Source organism: Bombina bombina, chromosome 5, assembly GCF_027579735.1.
Source record: "Bombina bombina isolate aBomBom1 chromosome 5, aBomBom1.pri, whole genome shotgun sequence".
NCBI classification, from domain to species: Eukaryota; Metazoa; Chordata; class Amphibia; order Anura; family Bombinatoridae; genus Bombina; species Bombina bombina.
Window position 1 is genome coordinate 331496714 of NC_069503.1, and position 20850 is coordinate 331517563.

Here is a 20850-nt window from a genome sequence, read left to right on the forward strand (position 1 = left end):
GATCTCCAACGCCCAGGGATCCTGAACATCTCTTGCCCACGCCTGAGCGAAGAAAGAAAGTCTGCCCCCCACTAGATCCGTTTCCGGATAGGGGGCCGTTCCTTCATGCTGTCTTGGGGGCAGCAGCAGGGTTTCTGGCCTGCTTGCCCTTGTTCCAGGACTGGTTAGGTTTCCAGGCTTGTCTGGAATGAGCAACAGTTCCCTCTTGTTTTGAAGCGGAGGAAGTTGATGCTGCACCTGCCTTGAAATTTCGAAAGGCACGAAAATTAGACTGTTTGGCCTTTGATTTGGCCCTGTCCTGAGGAAGGGTATGACCCTTGCCTCCAGTAATGTCAGCAATAATTTCCTTCAATCCAGGCCCGAATAAGGTCTGCCCCTTGAAAGGAATGTTGAGTAATTTAGACTTTGAAGTCACGTCAGCTGACCAGGATTTAAGCCATAGCGCCCTACGCGCCTGGATGGCGAATTCGGAATTCTTAGCCGTTAGATTAGTCAAATGAACAATGGCATCAGAAACAAATGAGTTAGCTAGCTTAAGCGTTCTAAGCTTGTCAATAATTTCATTCAATGGAGCTGTCTTGATGGCCTCTTCCAGGACCTCAAACCAGAATGCCGCCGCAGCAGTGACAGGTGCAATGCATGCAAGGGGCTGTAAAATAAAACCTTGTTGAATAAACATTTTCTTAAGGTAACCCTCCAATTTTTTATCCATTGGATCTGAAAAAGCACAACTGTCCTCAACCGGGATAGTGGTACGCTTTGCTAAAGTAGAAACTGCTCCCTCCACCTTAGGGACCGTCTGCCATAAGTCCCGTGTAGTGGCGTCTATTGGAAACATTTTTCTAAATATAGGAGGTGGGGAAAAGGGCACACCGGGTCTATCCCACTCGTTGCTAATAATTTCTGTAAGCCTTTTAGGTATAGGAAAAACGTCAGTACACACCTGCACCGCATAGTATCTATCCAGCCTACACAATTTCTCTGGAATTGCAACTGTGTTACAGTCATTCAGAGCAGCTAATACCTCCCCAAGTAATACACGGAGGTTCTCAAGCTTAAATTTAAAATTAGAAATCTCTGAATCGGGTTTCCCCGAGTCAGAGAAGTCACCCACAGACTGAAGCTCTCCGTCCTCATGTTCTGCATACTGTGACGCAGTATCAGACATGGCTCTAACAGCATTTGCACGCTCTGTATCTCTCCTAACCCCAGAGCTATCGCGCTTGCCTCTTAATTCAGGCAATCTAGATAATACCTCTGACAGGGTATTATTCATGATTGCAGCCATGACCTGCAAGGTAATCGCTATGGGCATCCCTGATGTAATTGGCGCCATATTAGCGTGCATCCCCTGAGCGGGAGGCGAAGGGTCTGACACGTGGGGAGAGTTAGTCGGCATAACTTCCCCCTCGACAGAACCCTCTGGTGATAATTCTTTTATAGATAAAGACTGATCTTTATTGTTTAAGGTGAAATCAATACATTTAGTACACATTCTCCTATGGGGCTCCACCATGGCTTTCAAACATAATGAACAAGTAGGTTCCTCTGTGTCAGACATGTTTAAACAGACTAGCAAGCTTGGAAATCACTTTAAAACAAGTTTACAAGCAATATAAAAAACGTTAATGCGCCTTTAAGAAACACAAATTTTGTCAAAATTTGAAATAACAGTGAAAAAAGGCAGTTACACTAACGAAATTTTTACAGTGTATGTAATAAGTTAGCAGAGCATTGCACCCACTTGCAAATGGATGATTAACCCCTTAATACCAAAAACGGAATAACAAAAGACAAAAACAGTCACAACAACTGCCACAGCTCTACTCTGGCTTTTTACCTCCCTCAATACGACTTTTGAAGCCTTTTGAGCCCTTCAGAGAAGTCCTGGATCATGCAGGATGAAGCTGGATGTCTGTGTCTGTAATTTTTGCTGCGCAAAAAAAGCTCTAAAATAGGCCCCTCCCACTCATATTACAACAGTGGAAAGCCTCAGGGAACTGTTTCTAGGCAAAATTCAAGCCAGCCATGTGGAAAAAAACTAGGCCCCAATAAGTTTTATCACCAAACATATATAAAAAACGATTAAAAATGCCAGCAAACGTTTTAAAATACACTTTTATAAGAGTATGTATCTCTATTAATAAGCCCGATACCAGTCGCTATCACTGCATTTAAGGCTTTACTTACATTACTTCGGTATCAGCAGCATTTTGTAGCAAATTCCATCCCTAGAAAAATATTTTAACTGCACATACCTTATTGCAGGAAAACCTGCACGCCATTCCCTCTCTGAAGTTACCTCACTCCTCAGAATATGTGAGAACGGCAGTGGATCTTAGTTACTGCTGCTAAGATCATAGAAATCACAGGCAGATTCTTCTTCTAATGCGGTCTGTGATAAAACAGTACACTCCGGTACCATTTAAAAATAACAAACTTTTGATTGAAGAAATAAACTAAGTATAAAACAGCACAGTCCTCTTACGACCTCCATCTTTGTTGAGAGTTGCAAGAGAATGACTGGATATGGCAGTGAGGGGAGGAGCTATATAGCAGCTCTGCTGTGGGTGATCCTCTTGCAACTTCCTGTTGGGAAGGAGAATATCCCACAAGTAATGGATGATCCGTGGACTGGATACACTTAACAAGAGAAATATCCTTATTTTCACCACTCACTAAGGACTTGCCCCTTTTACAGGGGGCAGACAGAAACATTATGCAAGAAAACTCACAATTTACACCCCCTTCTTGCTACATACCATGTTATGTAAAAATACAATATTGAAAGTTAGGGGAATTTGGTGAGTACAGTATACACTCATTTTCATAGAACTGCATGTAATAGACACTACTATAAAGAACAAGATGCACAGGGGGGCGGAGCCGACCAGCGCCTAAGATGGTCGTGTGAGAGGAGAGCTCCGAGAGACTAACAACCATAACATATGGCCTCTGCGACCTATATGCCACACATAAGTACAAACTACAATCGAAAGACACACAGAGATTAGAGGATTGTAGAGTTCAGTGGTGGGAGAGGCTGCTGTGGACTTTTCATTATATTTGTGCAGACTTCTAGTCGCGGCCTACCCACGCTACCCCTGACGAAGTATATAGGCGCCGGGAGAATCAGAGGCTGACTTGAGCAGCCCAGATGTCTTACCGCAATCTGTTTCATGGCCGGCTTGTGCAGACAACGCTAGAACAGGTACTGGGGCACTACATCACACATAACATTGTATCTAAAGGGAGCGCATGACGCCATTTTGGCCTGTTCGGCAGGGAAGCAAGATGTACTGTCAATCTGCATCAGAACAGAGTATAACTTTAAATATCACCACCGAGCCGCAAATAAACAGGCTCTCGCTTTAAGAGTCTGAACATAATGAGACTGGCTTCTTTAGAAAGAGGAAAAAGGGAAAAAAATATATATAATAAAGCCCACCGCGGCATCACGACAATAACCTGGGCTGTTGTACCTGCAGCAATAATATCTGCCCTATGTGATTACTCACTAATATATACCCTAACATCAAAGCACTAAATATGGCATCTAAAAGACTCCCCAGAGCAGATAAATCCGTCAAGAATGTGAGTACTCCAAACCCTAAAATGCATAATTTCTTTAAGCTTACTGACACGACCACTATGGAATCTAGGGGAGAGGAGGATACTGCACAGGACACTACCGACCCAGAAATGGAAATTGAGGCACAGACACCTTTGACAAGGGCTGACCTCCGGCTACTACCATCTAAGGAAGATTTCACGGCCTTTATTGCACAAATGAGTCAGATCATCAAATCCAGCATAGCAGAGGTTACGAAAGATGTAAATGAAATGGGCAACAGAATAGCCGTGCTGGAAGAAGATGCTGAATTGACCAACAAATATCTTGACCAACATGCCAGGCAATCCTCACACCAACAAAATTTAATAGAACAGCTCCAAGACCAGATTGAGGACCTGGATAATAGGGGTCTGCGCCAAAATGTCAGACTACGAGGCGTTCCTGAGGCGGTTCAGACAGGACAGCTTCTTCCTTATTTACAGAGACTGTTCAATTTTATATCGGATGATAAGGACATTGAGTTTCCCATGGACAGATACCATAGGGCCTTGCGACCAGTCCCAAAAGAGAATGCACCGCCTCGTGATATAGTCATCAAATTCACCAGTTTCAAGGACAAAGAAAACATTATCTGCAGTCAGGAAAAAACATCCTGTCTCATTTGAAGGTAACACTATTCAATTCTTTGCTGATCTCAGCCCCATAACGCTTTCTAAAAGAAAGGAGGCAAGGTACCTCACTTTGCACTTGAGAGACTTGAAAATCCCATATAGATGAGGTTTTCCCTTTTGCCTGAAGGTAATCAAAGGAAGCACTGTGGCCATATATAAATCACAAGAGGACATTGACCACTTTTGTGAACAACTGGGAATATCAAAACCCACTCTACCGAGCCTGAAAGATGGAACAGCAAATAATGAAGATACACTGGAACAGCTGCCAAGACTATCCCATGCTGGTTGGAGCAAAGTGGCCAGGAAAAGGAGGAACAAGAACCAAGATGTGGGACCCATTCCAATTGCTACAATAAGAAACCCTACCTGAAACTGGAAAGCAGGAATAGAGGTTACAGTATTTTTGTATTTTGTGTCCCTTGTTAATAAGGGAATTACAAGAATGACACTCATTTAAGTTTCACTCTATAGTTATATGCTATGTTTAGCCTACTTATATGTCTATTAGATGTATTGTTATATTTCGATTTACAAGTTGTTTATGGTTGCAATTCTGTTTTGAGAAAAGGGAAGGGGAAATTTTTTTCTTTTTTCCTTACATATATATTCATAGGTTGTTATGTCACCAAAACTGTGTGACATGAACCCCCCTTTTGTTTTTGTTCATGTAATTCAAAGTGAGAACCCCAAATGTAGGCGGTTTCTTACGAGTTATTTATCCATTGATATGCTTTGGTATATTATTCAGAAAGTTTTTATGAATATTAATGTTTTTTTTATTTTTGCAGTTTCTACAAGAACCTTATGAGCAATGTGAATGCCTTCTCTCTCTTCTCTTTTCTCCCCTTTCACCCTCTTGTCACTTTTCTACCTCCTCCACCACAAACTACAATACTGATAGTTGGGCACAGACGGATAAGCAAAGCAACGACATACAGGTATGTGACTACTTGGTCTGACTGCACAACAGATTTTATAGTGAAACCCCGCATCCCCTCCAGCACTGATGGCTAATGCTAAGATTAAATTGATTTCCAAGAATGCAAAAGGGTTAAACTCCCCTACTAAAAGGTCTGTAGCATTGTCCAGTTTTAAAAAATTATCAGGAGAAATAGTGTTTGTCCAAGAGACACATTTTGCTAGAGATAATGTGCCCCGTTTTCACAACAAGGAGTTCCCCCTAGGATATTTCGCCTCACATATGAAAAAGAAAAATGGAGTAGGCATATTATTTCACAGACAAACCCCCTTTCAGTTACAGCATAAAGTAGAGGATACTGAGGGAAGGTGGATTATACTGGTAGGCAAATTGTATCATAGGTCTATTACATTAGTTAATGTCTACGCTCCAAACAATAGGCAGTCAAAAAAAATTTCAGAAACTTACAAACTCAGTGTTGGCAGTACAAGAAGGTGCACTGATCCTAGCAGGGGATCTCAACGTAAAATGAATTGGCTTGCTTAAGAGCTTTAAGCTTGTCAAGGATATCATCCAATGGGGTTTCTACCTGTAGAGCCTCTTCTAGAGGCTCAAACCAGAAGGCCGCAGCAGCCGTGACAGGGGCAATGCATTCAAGGGGCTGTAGAATAAAACCTTGTTGAGTAAAAATTTTCTTAAGGTAACCCTCTAATTTTTTGTCCATTGGATCTAGAAAAGCACAACTGTCCTCGACAGGGATAGTTGTACGCTTCGCTAGGGTAGAGACTGCTCCCTCCACCTTAGGGACCGTTTGCCACAAGTCCCGTGTAGCGGCATCTATAGGAAACATCTTTTTAAAAGCAGGAGGGGGAGAGAACGGTACACCTGGTCTATCCCATTCCTTAGTAATTATTTTCTTGGAAAAACATCAGTGTAAACAGGCACTGCATAGTATTTATCCAATTTACACAATTTCTCTGGGACTACAATGGCGTCACAGTCACCCAGAGTTGCTAAAACCTCCCTGAGCAACATGCGGAGGTGTTCAAGCTTAAATTTAAATGTAGACATATCAGAATCAGGTTGAAGTGTCTTCCCTGAGTCAGAAAAATCACCAACAGATAGAAGCTCTCCTGCTTCGGCTTCTGCACATTGTGAGGGTATATCAGACATAGCTACTAAAGCGTCAGAGAGCTCTGTATTTGTTCTAGCCCCAGAGCTGTCTCGCTTTCCTTGTAACCCTGGCAGTTTTGACAATACTTCTGTAAGGGTATGATTCATAACTGCCGCCATGTCTTGTAAAGTATACGCAATGGGCACGCTAGATGTACTTGGCGCCCCTTGAGCGGAGTTATAGGCTCTGACACGTGGGGAGAGTTAGTCGGCATAACTTCCCCCTTGTCAATTTCCTCTGGTGATAAATCTTTTAAAGCCAGAATATGGTCTTTATAATTTATAGTAAGATCAGTACATTTGGTACACATTCTAAGAAGGGGTTCTACAATGGCTTCTAAACATAATGAACAAGGAGTTTCCTCTATGTCAGACTTTTTTAACAGACTAGTAATGAGACCAGCAAGCTTGGAAAACACTTTAATTAATGTGAAAAAGCAGAATATAAAAAACGGTACTGTGCCTTTAAGGGAAAAAAACAAACACAAAAACTGCAAAACAGTGAAAAAAAGCAGTTAACTTTATGAAATTTTTACAGTGTGTCAGGGGACTCCTTCAGGGAAGCTGGATGTCTCAGAATGTAAAAACAACTGCGCAATTAGAGCGCAAAAATAGGCCCCTCCCACCATGCACTCAAAGTGAAAGGGCCATAAATAACTACTCCTAGGAGAAATCTAGTCAGCCATGTAGAGAACTAGGCCCCAAATAAAGATTCATCACCCTCAGTAAAAAAACGTTCTCTATATATTATGCAAACGTTTTACATACTAAGCCATAATAGCAAGAAATATGAATATTACCCTTTACTGCAAGCATGATGCCAGTCGTTTGTTAAATCGCTGCTATCAGGCTTACCTTAAATATACCAGGCACTGTCAGCATTTTCTAGGTCTTATCTCTCTAGAAAAAAATATACTGAACATACCTCAGGGCAGTTAATTCTGCAGGCCGTTCCCCCAGCTGAAGTTTCCCCATACTCTTCAGTTATGTGTGAAAACAGCAGTGGACCTTAGTTACAACCTGCTAAGATCATCAAAAACCTCAGGCAAAACTCTTCTTCTAATTTCTGCCTGAGGTAAAAAACAGTACAATGCCGGTACCGTTTAAAAATAACAAACTTTTGATTGAAGATAAACTACACTAATTCACCACATCTCTCTTGATACTTCCCTTGTCGAGAGCGGCAAGAAAATGACTGGAGGTGGCAGTTGGGGGAGGAGCTATATAGATAGCTCTGCTGTGGGTGATCCTCTTACAGCTTCCTGTTGGGAAGGAGAATATCCCACAAGTAATGGATGAATCCGTGGACTGGATACACCTTACAAGAGAAACAAATTGTCTCTATTAAATTAAAGTAAACCATGCAGCGTTGCGCTCCTCTAGGAACACACTGCCCCGAATAAAGAACGACACTAATAAAATTAGCACTCTCCTAACATGTCCCACCTCAAAAAAACAGCCCTCAAGCTGTGTAAAAATGCATAAACAGAGAACTTCTAAATCTCTAATTCTAATTCTTGCCCACAGAAAATAAACGTTAACCATGGAACTCTGAGCCCCCAATTAGAGAGTTAACCCTTCCTTGTTGTGAAGGGAATTAACTCCTAAGTCTCCAAAGTCACAGCAATAAAGTGCCTGCCACTGCCTTAAATATCCTACCAAGGATATATTGTCCCCTTAACTTCAGAGGATCCTTAACCCTTTCAGTGCCCGCCTTCTAGCCCATAAGACAAAAAGAGCACTTACCTGCATTCCAGTTGTCCGGCAATCAGACGACCTCACAAAGTATAGGAGGATGCAACTCCTCACAGAGACCTGTGGAAAAAAGAAAGAGTAAACCTACTCAAGCTTTCTATACCAGGGCAGCAACCTGTTAGGAAAACTCAGCAAAGCCCACTTTACAAGTTCCAAACTGCTAAAAGCCACCACTGCCCTACTGAAAAGACTAACATGGAGTACGGCTAGACCCAATCTTGAGATGGAAAATCAGAGCAATCCTCCTCTGATTTTCAAAATAATAAAATCTTGATTGAAGTGAAATAAATCCATTTTATTCAGACACCAAACACGTCACCTCCTCCTTGCACGAGAGGCAAAGAGAATGACTGGGGGTTATGGGTAAGGGAAGTGACATATATAGCAGCTTTGCTGTGTTGCTCTTTGCCTCCTCCTGCTGGCCAGGAGTGATATTCCCAATAGTAATTGATGATTCCGGGGACTTACCATATCTTAGGAAAGAAAATAAACTGCTTCAGTAGATAGCCAATCCAGTGCTGTACGTGTGACAGCAGAGGATCTGTGTATGTGAAGTAGAACAATGATCCAACAAGAGGTGGCTACAGACGGGTCCCTGCAACACCTGTGGAAGGCCTGTGACTAACTTCCACTGGGTGTAATTGTGCCACCACCCAATACTCCATATGCTTCCCTCTGTCCAAACAGTAGCTCTCTGAGGAGAAAATGGACCTCAAATTGGTCTGAGGACCCCTCACACAGAAGAACACCTGGAGCACTTCAAATCTCCACCTTCATTTACCTGTCTCTATCATGTTAAGCTCAAAAGCCACTATCTCAAACTAAACCACGTATGCAGTCTCCACTGGTGTACATTACTTACAACAAGTAGACTACCAGCAGTTGGACAAAGCAGATAATTGGATTGCTACAGTAACCACAACCTAGCAAGAAATATGGCAGCTTTATAGTTTACAGGTAAGTAAGAATATTTATTTATTTTCCTGAAAAAGTAAACTACGGTCTAATGGCTTGATGGATAATCGAAGTATTATTATTATTGGTTATTTGTAGAGCGCCAACAGATTCCGCAGCACTAGTAAACTGGAGAGTAACTTTTACTGCTCCTTTAAGGAATATTTTAGCAAAATAAAACTTTTTTTTCTATACAATTTTATTACAAAGTCCCTTAATACATAACATGGAGAAAGAGTAAAAAACAAAACACTTTTTTTTATTAAAGCATTTTTAACATTCATATTTGGAAACCTAACTAAATATGTCAAACACCTTGATTGCCGTTTAAAAGAAAACTGATATACAAAACTTTGATCAGAGCCTTGCAAAAAACAGGGATAAACAAATGCAGAACGAAGTATAAAAACTGGCTGTGGTACAAAGTATCTGCAGATTATTTCTGTATTTATTTGTGAAAAAATTGTACAATTACAAAAATATATTAACTATTTCACTGAGCTTCCAATGCCATTTTATCCCACTAAAAATGTTTTACAAAAACAGGCAGTCTAACATTTGCATACTTACCCGCCCACAAAGCAGGAGACGTAAAAGGCAAAGTAAAATATAGCAAATGGCCCGAATGTTATCAGGAAAAGAACTATTCCAAGACTTCCCCATCCCCATATGGTAAGGTTGGCCTGCAAGAAAGCAAACATATAGAAATGTTGAAAAGGCAGACCACACATGATCAGTAATCAACTCAAAACCAACACAATGTATTTCCTAATTTACACCACACTGAGGTAGAGATTTTAATAGTAATATAAAAAAAAACAGTTAATATTGAGGTCAAATTGCAATCTAGGAAGCAAGAATCAAGAAGGTCTAAATGCTGAACTATATATACTTCATGAATAAATTATTGTGTATTCAATTATGTATGACGATAAAATCACAGTTTTAGGTAGACATGCGAGTTTGTTTAGTTGCGAATGGATATTTGCGACGAAAATACAGATATTTGTGTCGTTTTAACAAAACAAATATCTAAAATGCACAAACTAAGAAAACAAATATAAACCAACGAATTGGTTAGTATACATTTGTTTCCTTTAAAATTAGCTTTAAAATGTAAAATACCTATAACACACTTGCTAATCCCAACTCTTCTTTACAGAGCCTAGGACCAGGCTAAGAGTCTTTCCTAAAGGAGAAGGTCCCCCAGCACGCTATAGGTAAGTATAAAACTACAGGTGACACTTTTTCACATGGAATAAAGGAATATTGTTACCAAATATTCAGTATTAGTTTTGTTTTAGAGAATATTCATTACAAATGATTAGTCCTTAACCAATTTGTCAGAATATTTGTTACAAATGATTTGTCCAAAACAAATGATTTGCTGCTGCACAAGTCTAGTTAAAAGAAATACTTTATAATAGTTTTATGAAATGTGTGAATCCAATAATACATTTTTATTGACATAACTTATATAAAGGAAAATTGTTATTTGCATCTTTCCTTTTCAATTCATACATCTAAAACCTAAATGTTTCCCACTTCTAAGATGAGGGTGCTACTAGCATTGATAAAAACACAATGAACAGGACCACTCCTTTTAGCATTCTACACCAAAATTGTTAATGTTTAAAAAGATAGATAACTCCTTTACTATCCATTCCCCAACTTTGCAAAACCATAGTTATATTAATATACTTTATAACATTTAAACCTCAAAATGTTTGCCTGTTTCTAAGCTACTACAGGGCAGAGTGAGAGAGAGCGAGAGCGAGCGAGCGCGAGAGAGAGAGTGAGAGAGAGTGAGTGAGTGAGTGAGTGAGAGAGAGAGAGAGTGAGTGTGTTTGTGAGAGTGCGTGTGTGTGTGAGTGAGAGAGACTTATTTCCACTTCCGTTTATGGTTATACAAATGGGCAAGGCTTTAAAAATCAAAGCAAAAAACCCTGCATTTTTCAATAAATACTCTATATCCTCCTCTTCAATTACCAATGAAACCTGGTCGGATTGGAGACTAATTTGTAAACCACCAAACAAAATATCCTCCAGGTACTCACCACTCTTTTAAATAACCCAGAATGTAAACCTGGTATGCACCCGGAATATACCCCTCACTCAGACCCCCTACAGTCCCTTTCCTATATATTCATTGACAAATAGCACTAATAATATTAAAACTAAACGCCAACTTGACACTTTAGAACATCCTTTCCTGCATTCTTGGTTTCAAATACACCAGATGAGACACTACATAGTCTCACATAAGTTTAAAAAAAGACCTGACATGTCCTCTCACGACTTTTGAACAATTGTGCATAGCCAAGGAGACTAAAAATGGAGTGATCTCCAAGTTATATAAACTCACTCTATCAAATACTTTTCCACATCTTCCCTCATACACAAAAAGATGTGACAGGGAATTTAACACAAGTACAGCTCCAAAAATCTGGGCCCGCAGATTCACAAATCTGTCCCACTCTGGCCATTCTGCCCAAGCAAAAGAAACCAACATTAAAATAATGATGAGGTGGTACTTGACGCCAGCCAGAATAAGATATATATACAAAAAATCTTGGGCATTTGTTGGAGAGGCTGTCTCCAGGAGGGCCATATCGCACATATATGGTGGGAATGCGATTATATAAAAATATTCTGGTCCAATGTCTTTAAGGGCATTAATACAACTTTAAACACACACATATCCCCCAGCCCAGAAATAGTAATGCTTAGCCAACCTCCCATCATCACTTGCAAAATAAGAAAGCATCTATTTCAAATCATGCTCAACGCAGCTAACCAATTGCTTCCAAAAAGGTGGAAATCAGCACAAGTACCTACCGTATTAGACTTGAAAGATCTAGCCAATAAAAATCTGCTGTTGGAAAGATTATACTATCTCAAACTATGCCAATTATCTCTATATCATGACATGCAGTTCTTGTGGGAATCTTTCACTCATGGTGATATGCACGTACTGGATAATTAGTCCAACTAGCCACACACACATTTTAATCAGAAGAATGATATCTACACAATACTGTACTCTAACATATGAATAAGACCGTAAATAACAGAGTACAGAACTACAATGATTTTCATTTTTTCTTTATCTTTACTTTCTTTTCTATTTTTAGTACAACCTTGTTTAAAGGGACACTGTACCCAAAAAAATTATTTCGTAATTCAGATTGAGCATGAAATTTTAAGCAACTTTCTAATTTACTCCTATTATCAAATTTTCTTCATTCTCTTGGTATCTTTATTTGAAATGCAAGAATGTAAGTTTAGATGCCGGCCCATTTTGTGAACAACCTGGCTGATTGGTGGATAAATTCATCCACCAATAAAAAAGTGCTGTCCAGAGTACTGAAACCAAAAAAAGCTTAGATGCCTTCTTTTTCAAATAATGATAGCAAGAGAACGAAGAAAAATTGATAATAGGAGTAAATTAGAAAGTCGCTTAAAATTGCATGCTCTTTCTGAATTACAAAATAAAAAATTTGGGTTCAGTGTCCCTTTAAATGTTTTTCCTGCAAATATGAACACAGATGACAAATGTTTGACTAATTGCGTTTTGGACATACATCCAAACCCAGAAACGGATTAAACCCTAGTTGCCCCTTTATCAAGTCATTTTGGCATTGCCCTTACATTACTTATCCACCTCATCACTCCAAAGCCATAGCTTTTATGTGAAGAAACTGATAGCTAGAGGCACTGTGTGAGAGACATTTGGAAGATCAGGTCTGAATTGTGATGTCATAACTTTTTCTCAAGTTTTGCATTTTGTCATTGTCTTTATCATTGTATTTATATAAAATAAAATATAAAAAAAATCTAAACAAAAGGATATAAAGTGCATTTGGCATTTTGTTCAATGCTTAATGCGGAAGTAGGCAGACTTTCATGATGTTCAATGCTTTGCTGCCAGTACCTAAGAAGGCAGATAGAAGTTAGAGGTGATAGGGTTAGAGAACTGTTTGGGGAATTCAGGGAGGTGGGAGGAATCCTACACTGCTGGGGAAAAAAAAATGTCCTACAACTTCACCTTGGTAGACTGTCTGCCTGCACCAAAGATGGTGGTGACCAGTGGGGGGGGGGGGTGAAGGTGGGAGGAGAGCTGTTTAGGAGGGATCAGGTAGTGATCAAGGGGTGGTAGGTGTCAGCTGTGAGGGCAATCTCTACATTATAGATAAACTTAACCTTATAAGCTACCTTATTAACCACTTCACTGCCGGGAATTTCAGAAGTGTGATGCGCAGCGGCAATTAGTAGCCTTCTAATTACCAAAAGACAATGGCAAAGCAATGTATATCTGCTAAACAGAGTGGATCCCAGCGAAGGTTTGACAACCATTTAGGTTATGACTGCATACATGATATGTAAATAATTTCAGTCAGAATCCCAATGTTAGTGAAAAAGTTAACATTTTTTTCAATTGTATTGCATTTGTCAGCGAAATGGTGGCATGAAATATGCCACAAAATGGGCCTAGATCAATACCTTGGGTTGTCTACCAAAACAAATACTGTATATAATTTTGATAGGAAAAAAAAACAAAAAACAACAAACTCTTTTTCTGTTTAAATGGAACAATAGCAAAAATGCTCTGGTCTTTTGAGTAAATTTTTGTCTGAAATTCCCGGTTCTTAAGGGTTTAATATTTGAGGTACTCATATAAAAATATAAGACCCCCTAAACCAGACCTTTATGTATCCCTCCTACTTCCCGTTTCCTCCCAGTAGTACGTATAGCCAAGGATACGAGGAAAAAAGTAAGAAAGATAGTAGGGTAAAGAGATGCCAAAAGAAACGCCACAAACTAAAAAAAAAAAAGGATGGGTTTATGGACTTTTGCAAAGAAAGGAAGGAATTTATCAGATAAAAACAAAATTATTGGAGGGGAGGTTTAAGGTGGTGAGAGTCCACAATTCCTTACTTGTGGAGTCCATGTAAAAAGAAGTGGACAATAAGATAAGGCAGTCACTTATTTACCAGGAACTACAACCTGAAGAATCTTCCTGACAAAAGCTGTTGAGGCAAAAACATCAAAATGATAACATTTGGTGAAAGTGTGCAAAGATGATTATGCAAATCTCTTCTACTGATGCCATATTCTTGAAAGTCAAATAAGTAGACACAGAGCTGTAGTATGCAAAAAGCGACAACTGTCCTGCCTCCAAGTAAACTCTGAATCTCAAACTCATCAATCAAGAAGTTAAGGTAACAGAAGTTGCTTTCTGACACTTTTGTTTCCCTGAGAACAACAAAACAAGCAGACTAGAAGCTTGCAGAAAGTCTTTAGATGCCTATAAATAAAACTTTAATGCCCGGACTAAGTTAAGTACAAATCTCTGTGGCAAAATTCTTGGGATAGGACATAAGGAAGGAACCACAATTTCTTGGTTAATATTCTCAGAAGAACCCCCTTAGATAGAAAAATAGACAAAGTCCGCAAGATAGCTTTGTCCTGATGAATCATCAGATACAGAGGCTCACAAGAAAGAGCTGCAATTTCAGATAGTCTGCTAGCCAAGGAAATAGCTAACAAATAAAATCTTCCACAATAACAACTGAAAATCTAATTATGGATTTGGTTAAAAGGGGGAGAGACTGTAAGACTCTTAGAGCCAGATTCAAACTAAATTGAGGAGAAATAGGCGTGTCAGGTCCGATTCTAACCAAGGCCTGATAAATGCCTGGATATCAGGAAGACAAGCCAGCTTCATATGCAACAAAAAAGAAATTGATGAAATATGTTCCTTCATAGTGCTGGCCGACAGACCCTTAACTAGACCGCCCTGAAGGAACTGCAAAATTTGAGGAATTTTAACGGAATGCCATAAATATCCTCAGTCAAAACATCAAGAAAAGTATATCTTTGAGAAAGAACTAAGTGCTCAGTCTACAAACAGTCAAATTGAGCGAGAAGATTTTAATAAAGGAATGGACGTTGAGGAAGAAGGGGCCAAGCAGGAGCTATTATTACTGGAATTAGCTACTGTTTGACCTGAGCAGTCACCCTCAAAAGCAGAACAATTGGTGGAAACAGATAACCTAGATGAAAGAGCCAATGAGCTGCTACTACATCTTGTAATACCACCTGAGGATCCTGCAACCACAACCCGCATTTGGGAAGTTCATAGTTGAGAGGAAGGTCATTAAGTTCATCTCCGGAAGACCCCAGTGACACACTAGCTGATTGAAAATCTCATGCTTGAGGGACCATTCTCCAGCATGTGGAATCTGATTATTCAAATAATCTGCTTCCAAATTGTTGACTCTAGAAATGCGAGTTGCTGAAATGGTACACTGATGGGATTCTGCCCATTTCTGAATGAGAAAACACTTATTGCATTGCTAGAGTACCACCTGATGTTTGATATAAGCTACTGTTGTAATGTTGTTGGACTAATAATGACTAAGTGGAACTGATTGGAGAATAGGCCAAGCCTAAAGAGGTCTGAAAATTAAACAAAATTCTAAGATATTTATTGGTAACCTCGCCTTGTGAGGATACCAAACTCGGAGACCCCCAAACCACACCCCAACCTAAAAAAGAAAACTGGTGTCCAGGGTAATTATTTCCCCTAACGGATGAAGGAAACTCATCCCCTAAGAAACTGGAGGGGGGGGGGCTATTCGCCAGGAAAGAGATAGCTTAGTCAGGTTGGTGTGGTCTCCATTCCCTTACCTGAGCATATATAGTTTAATTGGACGCAAATGAAACCCCGCAATGGAATGGCATCTAAAATTCTACCATCAGACCCACAACCTCCATGCACTGAGCTACAGAAGCCTTTGATAGGAACTGTACATTTTGGAAGGCAAATTGAAGCTTGAGCTTGCGTTGATCTGTCGAAAATAACATGGAAACTTAGTCTAAGATTACTCCCAGAAAGGAAACCCTGTGCAAGCAGTGAACAAACTATTTGCTATTCAATATATAAAGTAATGAGAGAGTAGAAAATATTGCTGAATACGCTAACCGGTGCCACCCTTGATACTTAAATTTAAAAAAAGCCAAATAGAAAGAATGTAATTCAGGACATAGAATAATGTCCTGTAAAAGCAAGGGAAATAAAAAGGCACACAGGAAAGACTAGATAAAAATATAACTGTCTTTATTATCCCAAACCACAGATAAGTGGATAACATGTCATTACTTAACCAAACCATCTAAAGTGAACAGTAAACATACAAAGATCCGGTGGTAAAAGAAAGCATTAGGATTAATCCACCTTCCTAAGCATACGTATGCAGTACTAAGATATATCTAATTATACAACCTATCTAAACAGACATGACAATTAGACATAAAGGATCAAGTATACAAGCAATGTTATGTGATATGTAGTTGAATAAATACAAGTTAACAAAGGCTAGTAACAGCCATTCCCTGCCTCAGTGAACAAACTAATAGTGATAGGTTTGCCACTATGCTGAAATGTCAAATCCAAGTCACTGAAAGAGTCACAGGTGAATGAAGAGTTCGACCGCAGCAATTCCTGCTGCACACTAGGTCGTCTAATAACAAGCCTTTAGGACAGTTGCAACAAAAACTAGCACTTATCTTAGACGTCTTGCTCCTATGTTTCAAGCAGGCTGCTTGGTTTAGTGTACATCGATTTCTGAGCGTGTGACGTCACCTTCAGGGGAGTGGTGTAACCGTCATCTAGGTCTGTGATTGGTTCTATGGACACAGATTGATCCTCATAGGTCGTGGAGTTAACCGCTGAAACGGCAAAGTAGCCGAGGTGAAAAAAACAGGCTTTCACAAAGTAAACAAGCAAACAGGGTTACCAAGATGTACCGTTATTTATAAGGTAGAAATCCTCTCGACCGAGGGGGTCCTCACCGCATTCATGTGCATCTCTTAACAAATACTGTAAACAGCACTGCCACATACGCTCTCATGTCAGCGTATAGGAGAGTTCCACAAACGATCCCCACTTATAGAGTGCTATAAATAGTAATACAGCATACGCTCTCATATTAGCGCTTATGATGGTTGCACAAAACAGTCCCTCTTGTCAGGTATCAAACATAACAATGTAGCATGCGCTCTCATGTCAGCGCCTAGGAAGGTTGCACATGTATATCCAGGGCTATTGAGCCACAGTCTGACTGTCAAGCTTCTTATTACCACAGGTTACTGAAAAACCAGGAGATAGTCGACTTCCTCCTGGAATAATTTACACATCAGTACCAACTCACGTTTCACCCCCACAGCAAACCCATAGTGGCAAACCTATCATTATTAGTTTGTTCACTGAGGCAGGGAATGGCTGTTACTAGCCTTTGTTAACTTGTATTTATTCAACTACATATCACATAACATTGCTTGTATACTTGATCCTTTATGTCCAATTAACATGTCTGTTTAGATAGTTTATATAATTAAATATATCTTAGTACTGCATACGTATGCTTAGGAAGGTGGATTAATCCTAATGCTTTCTTTTACCACCGGATCTTTGTATGTTTACTGTTCACTTTAGATGGTTTGGTTAAGTAATGACATGTTATCCACTTAACTGTGGTTTGGGATAATAAAGACAGTTATATTTTTATCTAGTCTTTCCTGTGTGCCTTTTTATTTCCCTTGCTTTTACAGGACATTATTCTATGTCCTGAATTACATTCTTTCTGTTTGGCTTTTTTTAAACTCTTTGCTATGTTGACCTTCCAGCCATAACTGTGAAGAAACCATAGTAGTTTCTCTGTGTGAGCGCCCACTAAAAGTAAATAGGGAGTTCAATCAAAATATCATCCAAGTATGGAGCTACAGCTATTCTCTGAGCTCTGTATGATAGAATAGCACCCAGAACCTTGGTAAAATCATGTAAGCTGTAGCAAGCCCAATGGAAAGAGCTTAGACATATAACATCTGTCCAGGAAGGCAAAACAAAGAAAACAGTGTTGTTCTTTGTGTACAGGTATGTGCAGCTATGCCTCCTTCAAGTATACAGATGTTATGAACTAACCCTGAAGAACCAAAGATAGGATAGATCTGATAATTTTCATCTTGAAGGTTGGAACCCACAAGAACTTGTTAAACGTTTTCAGACCCAAAATGAGTCTTAACGTTTCTTCCTTCTTTGGGACCTAAAATAGTGGAATTGAATCCCTGCCTTCTTACACAGGAACAAACATTCACATGTTCTCCAGATCTTAAATACACTGAAGGAATTCCATCCGCTTATGTAGTCTCTGACACAAGAAACCGAAGGAACCTCTCTCAAGGAGGCCGTGACCGAAAACCTATTCAGTACACCAGAGAAACTATTCCCATTATCCAGAGATTCTGAACACAACAAAAGCAGGCCTTCTAAAAAAAAAAAAGCTTAATCTGCCCATACCAGAAAAGAGTCTTGTTCAGGGGCCGCACCTTCATGCAGATTTGGGGTTGGAAGGTGACTTTTTGTTTTGCTTAGACTATATACAGACTGGATTAAGTTTCCAGGTAGAGGAATTAACCTTTATTCTCCTATTTCCTACCCTTAATGCTGTACACACTAAAGTGTTCTTCCCTCTGAGTTTTATGTATTTTCTATCTAGCTTCTGCAGTACACATTTAAGCTGTTGCTGTCTTGAAAGCAGCATAATTGCTGTTATATTTATTTGTGCTTCTTGCATTTCATCTGTGTGATATGGAGCAAGCTGGAACTATCTCTTAGAAGATAGATCCACAGATTTTGTTTTACCATATAATAAATGTATGTTTTGCAATTCTGGCTTCTGAGAGGAAGATGATTTCTGACTCGGATTGGAGAAAGGAGCAAAACCGGTTGTCGGATTACCCTTAGCTCTAGGTTTCTTATACAGGGGCAAAAAAAAAAAAAACTCCCTTGCCACCCGTGACTGTGGAATTTATAGCATCCAAGCCCAGACTAAACAAGATCTTTATCTTGAAAGCTTGCGTTAGAAGTCTCGACCTAGACACTGTGTCGGAAGACCACAACTTTAACCAAAAAGTCCTATTACCAAGAACAGCCAAGGATGTTTCTGCATTTAGGCAGATAATTTGAATAATCGCATCACAAATAAAGGATTAAATAAACCTCAGAAACTGGAAATGTTCTCTGTGAATTGAAACATAAAGGTAAGTATCCTTTACATTTATTGTAGACAAAAACTGAGCTTGCTGAACAAAAGGCAGAATAATCCAAAACGTTTCCATTTTGAAAGATGGAATCCTTACACACTTGTTCAGAGCCTGAACTGGTCTGAAAGTACCTTCATTCTTTGGAGCAAGAGATTTAAATAAAATCACATTCCCTGTTACTGCAAAGGAACTGGTCCAATCAATCCCACAGCTTCCAGATTTGACAGACCAGAAAAAAGTTTGAGCTTACAAAGGATTCCTCTGGGAGGCCTTGTTCTGAATCATGTTTAATATACCTGAGAAACTAAATTCAGAACCCAGGGACCTGGAACAGACTGAAACCAAGCTTCATGAAAGAGGTTTAACCTGCCACCTACCAGTACTTCTGGATTGGAGGCCACACCTTCATGCAGGTTTGATAGTAGGGATAGTTTCTTACTCTGCCTTGACTTGTTCCAGTTAGCACTAGGTCTCCAGACTGAGCCAGAGGTGCCTTGCTTCAGAGCAGAGGAGTTAACCATTTGTTCCTTATTCTAAATAAAGGAACAAAAACTATTAGAAGCTTTAGATTTCCCTCTGGCCTTTTTGTCCTGAGGAAAAAACAGAATTTATGCTTACCTGATAAATTTCTCTCTTGTGATGCATCGAGTCCACGGATTCATCCATACTTATGGGATATTCTCCTTCCCTACAGGAAGTGGCAGAGAAAGCACCCACAGCAGAGCTGTCCATATAGCTCCTCCCTTAGCTCCATCCCCCAGTCATTCGACCGAAGGCTAGGAAGAAAAAGGAGAAACTATAGGGTGCAGTGGTGACTGAAGTTTTTTAAATAAAAATATACTACCTGTCTTAAATAGACAGGGCGGGCCGTGGACTCGATACATCACAAGAGAAAGAAATTTATCAGGTAAGCATAAATTCTGTTTTCTCTTGTAAGATGCATCGAGTCCACTGATTCATCCATACTTATGGGATACCAATACCAAAGCTTTAGGACACGGATGAAGGGAGGGACAAGACAGGTACCTTAAACGGAATGCACCACTGCCTGTAGAACCTTTCTCCCAAAAATAGCCTCCGAAGAAGCAAAAGTTTCAAATTTGGAAAATTTGGAAAAAGTATGAAGCGAAGACCAAGTTGCCGCCTTACAAATCTGTTCAACAGAAGCCTCATTTTTAAAAGACCATGTGGAAGCCACTGCTCTAGTAGAATGAGCAGTAATTCTTTCCGGAGGCTGCTGGCCAGCAGTCTCATAAGCTAAATGGATGAAGCCGTAGCCTTTTGACCTTTCCGTTTACCAGAATAAACAACAAACAATGAAGATGTTTGACGGAAATCTTTAGTTGCTTGTAAGTAGAACTTTAAAGCATGAACCACATCAAGATTGTGCAACAGACGTTCCTTCTTTGATGAAGGATTAGGACACAGAGAAGGACCAACAATCTCCTGATTCATATTCCTATTAGAAACAACCTAAGGAAGAAACCCAGGTTTGGTACGCAAAACCACCTTATCTGCATGGAAAACTAGGTAAGGTGAGTCACATCGTAAAGCAGATAACTCAAACTCTTCGAGCCGAAGAGATAGCTACTTACAACAAAACTTTCCAAGATAGAATCTTAATATCTATGGAATGCATAGGTTCAAATGGAACCCCTTGAAGAACTTTAAGAACCAAGTTTAGGCTCCATGGC

The 20850-nt window shown here is 39.7% G+C and overlaps 1 protein-coding gene across 2 annotated transcripts in view; it reads right to left on the reverse strand.

Moving 5' to 3' along the window:
• The window catches only part of SNX13 (sorting nexin 13), an 882412-nt gene that overhangs the window by 691440 nt on the left and 170122 nt on the right, over positions 1 to 20850 (reverse strand). For both annotated transcript variants that reach the window (XM_053714126.1, XM_053714125.1), the window contains exon 2: positions 9620 to 9732. In XM_053714126.1, coding sequence (XP_053570101.1) covers positions 9620 to 9732 — 113 coding nt within the window. The remainder of the gene's footprint in view (positions 1 to 9619; positions 9733 to 20850) is intronic.